The 7,465-nt window shown below is 43.1% G+C and overlaps 1 protein-coding gene across 1 annotated transcript in view; it reads right to left on the bottom strand.

Annotated features, from left to right (window-relative positions):
- Positions 1-7,465, bottom strand: part of UACA (uveal autoantigen with coiled-coil domains and ankyrin repeats) — a 71,903-nt gene that overhangs the window by 60,236 nt on the left and 4,202 nt on the right. Inside the window, exon 3 of the mRNA XM_006161325.3 lies at positions 2,200-2,288. Within this exon, the coding sequence (XP_006161387.1) occupies positions 2,200-2,288 (89 nt within the window). The remainder of the gene's footprint in view (positions 1-2,199; positions 2,289-7,465) is intronic.

Here is a 7,465-nt window from a genome sequence, read left to right as displayed (position 1 = left end):
CTATGCTTTGTTTTCCAGATTTAAGGATTTTTGTCTCCTCTTGAACTGTTGATAGGTTCATCTACCTACTGTTTGTACTGAAGCCTAACCTTTTTCCTGGCTTTAATTCTTAAGCAACTTTCTCTTAACACTTTTTGATTTTGATCTATTAAAACTAAATTTGCTTTTCTTGAAATTAAAAATGCATTCAAAAATACTTAATGACTGCAGTAAGTTATATAGCCCCAGCTAGGTGCTACTTTATACTATGTTCATTCTGCTCACTGAGGTTTATGCCTACAGTCAGACATGTGTTCCTAGGCATGTATCTATCACCTGAGCTTGCTATTGAAAGTATTTAGATTAATTAAGATCTTTAGTGACTCAATAAAATGTGGGGGAAAAAAAGGAATGGGAAGTAACTGTAGATACCAGAGACCGTGTGGGAGGAGGGTGGGAAATGGCAGAGGGTGAGCGGTAGGGAATCAAGGAGGATTAAAAAAAAAAAAAAGAAGAAGCAAAATATTTAAGAAACAAGAAATGGAAAATTATTTGTTGGCGATAACAAGTACGGTAATATCCTTGATTGAGCCAACAGACAGTGTACTCTAGATGGAAAAATCCCTTTTGTATACTGTAATGATGTACAATGAATCAATGTAAATAAATTTAAAATGTAAACATTTTTTTAAAAAAATAGATTTTTACTGTCTGTGAGAAACATAGCTAACCAGAGGGTCCCTGTGAGGCAGAAGGTAAAGACCGCAGCCTCTGACCGCGATGTATCTTCCAAAGGGCTTGGGCAATTCCCTCACAGTCCACTGCTGGGGTTGATGTGAGCATAGGAGTTCATGTGCAAACGCTGCTCCACAGAGCAGCCTCCACATACAAGAACTGTATGTACATGTCAGCTATTCTTGCTGCTCTTAGGGAGGTCATTCTGTCTCCGTCACAAGAAACATCTACCAAATGCCAAAAGATCACTGCTAGTGGAGTCATGAGAGAATTTCAAAAAGCTCATGGAAAAAAAAAATTTAAGGTAGTGCAAAGACTTTTGACATTCATCTTTCAAAAAAATGCTTCAAGGAACCAGCAGTTAGCGTAATGGCTATGTCGCTGGACTCCCATGTAGTCGACCGTGGTTTGCGTCCCGGACCCGGTGGCTTAAAATTCACGTCAGGTGCGTGTGCGTGCGTGCCCAAGATCCCGAGAGGAGAATGGAGGAGAAGGGATTGCAGCGTGACCATCCCCCCCAGGGGGGTGATTTCTCACTCTCTGTCTCTCTGTCTCTGTCTGTCTGGCGAGCACACACGCCCTATAGCGAAAAAGCCTCTCCAAAAAAAAAAGTTTCAAAAGATGCATGTGCTCACCAGAAACAGAAAAACAGAGACATGAAGAGAGGTGGGGAAAAGGAGAAAGCACCCCCCAATGGGAAGAAGTCAAATCACAATCCCTTCTCTATTTTCTCATCTTTCAGTATCCCATGTGTCTTCCAAGCTGCTGTGGCTGGGATTCGGACTGTGGTCAGCCATGTTACTGACTCCCTCAACCACCAGGCCACAGGGCTGGCCTCATAGCTTTTCCATAATACATATTCCTACAAACTTTTTGAAGATCCCTCATATACACAATAGCTTGTGAACATAAACTAAATGACCCCTAATAATTCTTCAAAACCCAAGACTTCAGGGTCTGGGAACACTCCTAAGACTAGTACTGGACTGCAGGCCCCAATTGCTCCTTAATCAAGTGGTCCCTCCCCTGGGAACCAACAGCTAGTGTAATGGTTACGTTGCTAGACTCTCACATGGACGACAGGTTTGAGTCCTGAACCTGAAGGCTTGAAACTTACACCAGGCACGTGTGGGTGTGTGCCCAAAATCCCAAGAGGAGAATAGAGGAAAGGGGATCGTGCTGTGACCATCCCCCTGGGGGATGATTTCTTGCTTTCTGTCTCTCTGCCTCTCTCTGCCTCTCTAGTGAGCATACACGCCCTATAGCAAAAATCTCAGTTTTCAAAAACGTTATCCTTCCTAAATTCCCTCTATGGGACCTCTCCCCACAACACTACCTTACAAGTAACCGTGTAACCTTACAAGTACATCTTTTTTTTTAACCACCTGAGAATGGAGAATCACAGTGGGTTCGATTAAGCGTATTAGCAGTGGGTAATGTCCATATCCTTGTTTATGTCTTGTAATGACTATGGAGCAAACGTACCTGCACTGTCAGTGGTTGTAATATCAACTCCATGGATCAGGATGGCATTCAAACACTCAAGGTTCCCCTTTGAAGCCACAACGTGGAAGCTAAAACATATAGATAGATTTGTTATGCCACAGAAGCTGCCAAAGGTCAACTTAAATGTTACACTAATATTACACTGCATTCAACACACACATACTGTAAAGGTGACATTAGAACTCCTAAGTACTGAATGCAAGAAAGATGAAACATCCTAATTCTGTAATAGACAATACTTTCTACAGATATTTTAGAAACAATTAATGCTCTGGGACGAGCAGATGGGGTAATGGTTACATCACTGGACTCCTGTGTAGTCGACAATGGTTCAAGTCCCAGACCCAGTGGCTTAAAACTCATACCGGGTACGCATGCTTGCGTGCCCAAAATCCCTAGATGAGATGGAGGAGAAGGGACTGTGGCACAGCCATCCTCTTTGGGGGGGTGATTTCTCGCTTTCTGTCTCTCTGGCACTCTGACAAGTGCACATGCCCTTAGAGCAAAAATGTCTCTTAAAAAAATAATACTAATGCTCAACTGCCTTAATCAGAGAAAATTTACACTGTAACATCAAGAACTCTATAGCTTATTACTTCACAAGAGCACTCACTGGTGTTGGGAGCTTTATCAGTACACTGGAAATTTTGTTAGGCTATTTTATTTAGTTTTAAATACTAAAACTGTCCAAATAAATAGTTAGCGCAGAGCTCTTACAGTGAACGACAGAAACGTACTCCTCTTCAGAACTATTAAATCTGACATAAAAAGCCTTTCAAACAGCAAGCTGAACTATTCTTAAAACCCTCAACAGACCCAACTGCAGTGGCACAGGCAGTGGGTTGCCATTGCACCATGCTGAAGCCCAGTGGCAGGCCCGGGTTCAGATCCCAAGTCAGGGTCCAGGGCCAACTAGAGCATACCGGGCACACCTGGGCACACCTTTGATCCTGGCTGTCTGGGAGGTGGCAAGGATGACTGTGGTAGGCATAGACTTGTTAGTGGAATCTCCCCTCCTCCTTCCCTTCACCCCACTACAGGAAATAAATAAATTAATACACATTTATAAAATCCACAGAAGACTGGACCCTTCAAGGCCAGCAAGTGGCATGGTGGTTAAAGTGCTGGACTTCCAAATGGCCGACCATGGATTTGAATCCCAAAACAGGCAGCATGAAAATCGCAACAGGCACACGTGCGAGCATGCCCAAAATCCCAGGAGGAGAATAGAGAGGGGACTGTGTTGTGGCCATCTCCCCTGGTGGGTGATTTCTCACTTTCCCTCTCTGTCTCTTGTTGTCTCTGGCAAGCACCCACACCCTATGGGGAAAACGTTAAAAAAAAAAAAACCTGTAACTTTCTTCTTCCTAAACAGTACCACCAACCTCCACTTAATTCTTCCTCTTGCTTACAGACCTGTGTGAATGACTGAAGTTCTCCATGAACAGTTTGTAAAATGGAACAAATTTCCTAGCAAGGTGAGTCAAGCTTGCTTACAAACTAACTTTAAGCCATTAAGTACTCAAGATGTTAGTTAACAAAACATTCCATTATTTCTTTGATCATCTAATACTTATTAAATAAATCAGAAAACACTTACAGAAATATTCAATGTGCAATAAAATCTGACACTGGCTAATACTCCACCAAGCCCACCTGGTAATACAGTGGGCAGGTGTTGGCAAAGAACGCTGAGTACAGGTTGAAACAGAGCTGAGATGGGGTCGGCAGGCAGTTAGTGGTTTAGGTGCTGAGCTCCCACACGGCTGACAGTGGTTAAAGTCTGGACCCAGTGGCTTGGAAATCACACCAGGTGTGTGTGCATGCATCCCTGAAGTTCCGAGAATGGAGGAGAAGGGATTGCAGCGTGGCCACCCTCCCTGAAGGGTGACTTCTCACTTTCCTCTCTCTCTAGCTCTCTCCAACCAGGGACATACCCTTTAGAAAAAACGAAAACTAAATAAATAAATACAAACCAGAGACCAGACGAATGAAGGAATGCAAACCGGAGATCAAATGAAGAAAGGAAGGAAGGGAGGGAGGGAGGAAGGAAAGAAGGAATGCAAACCAGAGACCAAACGCCACTATGTACAATGGGTCTGTGCATAATCTTAATTAGACAGAGGGCCGTTTAGAAGGGAAGATAGTGTTCTTAAGAGCCAGGTAAATTTCCTTATTCTGAATAAGGAACCGCTGTAAGATTAAGGGCACCATGTAACCTCTCTACAAGAATGAGCTGAGGAACTGAGAACAATGCTATATAATATACCATTAGAGCCTTTGCAGGAATGTTAATTGCCTTCAAGACATGGTACTTATTTTCCCAACAATCTTGGAGATAACATTTTTTGTTGTCTGCTTGCTTTCATTTCTTAGTTCACAAGATTTAAAAGACCTCTTTCACAGCCACAAGATAGAGTAGTGGTTACATTGTTAGATTCCCACATCTGACCCCGGCCCAAGTCCCAGGCCCAGTGCCTTAAAAATCACCCTGGGTTGAGACCAGCAGATAGTGTATATATAATGACTATGTCACTGGACTCCCATGTTGTCGACCACAGTTCAAGTCCTGGACCAAGTGGCTTAAATTCACACCAGGCGCATGTGCGTGTGTGCCCAAGACACCGAGAGGAGAATGGAGGAGAAGAGATTGCGACATGGCCATCCCCCCCGGGGGGGTGGGGGGTGATTTCTCACTTTCTGTCTCTCTCTCTCTCTTTGTCTCTCTCTCTCTCTGTCTTTCTGGTGAGCTCATGCGCCCTATAGCAAAAACCTCTCCAAAAAAAGAAAAAGGAAAAAAAATCACGCTGGGAGTATATGCATGTATGTCCAAGATCTCGGGAGAAGGAGAATGGAGGAGACGAGACTGTGGCATGGCCATCCCCCCATGGGGGTGGGTGATTCTAACTTTCTCTCTCACTGTCTCTGCCTCTCTCATTCTCTCTTTCTCCAGTGTGCGCACATGCCCTAAGATAAAAACCTCTTTAAAAAAATTATAAAAAAAACTTCCTTCTTCAAAATAGATCCACATTAAAGTGATGTTATTCAACAGGACGGAAATCACAACAATTCTACAATGAATTATTAATGCTGGCTTACTACAAATAGTAAATATGCTTTACAAAGAAGATAAACCAGTTACTGAAATGTATATAGAGTTATAAAGGAAATACTGAAATACTCTTGCACAATTAAGAAAAATCAAATTGGGGCCAGCAGGTGGCGTGGTAGTTAAGATGCTGGATCCCACATGGCCAGCTCCACAGTTCGAGTCCCACACTGGCAGCGTGAAAACCACGGGGAGCGCATAAGCGTGTGTGCCCAAAAATCTTGAAAGGGGAATGGAGGAGAAGGGACTACAGGGTGGCCATCTCCCCCCTGGTGGGGAGGTAAGGGTGGGGGGGGTGATTTTTCACTTTCTCTCTGTCTCTCTCTGGCAAGTGCACACTGTATTGCCAAAAAAAAAAATTTTTTTAAATCGACTTTTTCTTTCTTTAAAACATGACATGGACTTCTGTCTCCATGATACAGGTGGTCTGAACAAACCTCTCTGTAAGAACAACGGTGGGCAGAGACGCTGTGCAACGTATGGCATCTGCAGAGCACCATCAGTGAGCTTAAAGGACAGTGCAGAACTACGGAGAGCAGAGGCCGCCTGTGCCCGGGGGCAGCCACTCACTGCAGAGGAGACAGCGAGGCTGAGCAGCCTTTGGACAGCCGTGGAGGGATGCTGCAGGAGCCCGTGGCGCTTCAACTAGCAGCAGGATGGCGGTGACCCTGGGCCCCCTCAGGCTGAAAGCTCAAAGGTCTGTACCCCTGGAGGGAGGCAAACCGGAAACACGCTGAGGGCAAGAGCCATAAGCTACATGTTTCCTAACATTTCAAAACTCTACACAAAACAAAAATCATTCAAGGGAACCAGCAGTTAGTGTAATGGCTATGTCGCTGGACTCCCAAGTAGACGACTGTGGTTCGCGTCCCGGACCCGGTGGCTTAAAACTCACGCCGGGCGCGTGTGCGTGCGTGCCCAAGATCCCGAGAGGAGAATGGAGGAGAAGGGATTGCGGCGTGGCCATCCCCCCTGGGGGGTGATTTCTCGCTTTCTGTCTCTATGTCTCTGTCTGTCTGGCGAGCGCACGCGCCCTATAGCAAAAACCTCTCAAAAAAAAAAACAAAAACAAAAACAAAACAAAACAAAAATCATTCAAAATAAAATGGTTGCTGTACTTACAGAAAATACATTTATAACATGTCCTATACGTCACTAAATACGAAACGCCTTAATTAAGATTATATGTGAGATTTTTTTTAAAAGAGAAATATTTTGTCTTGTGAACCCCATAGAGAACTCTATTTTGACAGTGAAAAAACTCTCAAAACTATTCAAATATTTCACAAACTATTATGTTTATAGTTCACCAAATTACACCAAAATTTATGACTCTGCCTATTAACACAATAATTAAAGTCAACTCAAAACAGAATCTTAAATCAAAAAAAACTAAACAAAAACTCATGCAACCATTCATTCATAACTCTCGATGTACAGCCAGCCAGAGTGGAAGAAATAAGGTTCCACTGAAGAGTTTCATCCCAAAGCAGATTTCTTTCACCTTTTAACATCTTAGCATTTGGGGAAAAGGCAACATGAAAAACAAAATCCCTTATAGATAAGAAGTTTTTCACTATTTATACTGTGGGGGCCTATAAATAGCCTTAAAATTCAGCAAAAATAAGGTCAGAACTCAAAATAACCAATGTTTCTGTAGCTATCAAATTGCTACTTGAGAAAATTAAGAGTATGTTTTATAAACTTGAAATTTTTCACTTTATTGGGACTCAAAGCTACTTAATTTATAGTCAGGCTTTGCTCTCTTTACTATACTTCAGTCTCTAAGCATCCCAAGGCAGTGACCCATGTCAAACATTAACTATTCACTTCCTGATATTCATTTCTATATTTAGTATCTGACTTACAGTTAGAAGATTTTAAATAAACTCATGCAAGTATAAATCTGAGAGGAATTTTAAAAGGAAATGAGACTTTTCACCTCTAACTTTGAATGGATTCTCTTATAATTAGAGAGGGTTGAAACAGAACCTAGATTGACCCCTTAACCCAACTGTTCCCCACCCTCAACAGGAAGGGACTCGATGTAGATTTGGGAAGGGGGAGGAAAGACATGGTTATGAGCATGTAAGCAAGCCAGCCGGCTTCCTCGGTGTCCCCAAAGCTGGGGTCCTA

Source organism: Tupaia chinensis, unplaced genomic scaffold, assembly GCF_000334495.1.
Source record: "Tupaia chinensis unplaced genomic scaffold, TupChi_1.0 Scaffold138425_1, whole genome shotgun sequence".
In the NCBI taxonomy this organism is placed as follows: Eukaryota; Metazoa; Chordata; class Mammalia; order Scandentia; family Tupaiidae; genus Tupaia; species Tupaia belangeri.
The sequence above is the reverse complement of the archived record's forward strand: the minus strand, read 5'-3'. Positions and strand labels throughout refer to the sequence as shown.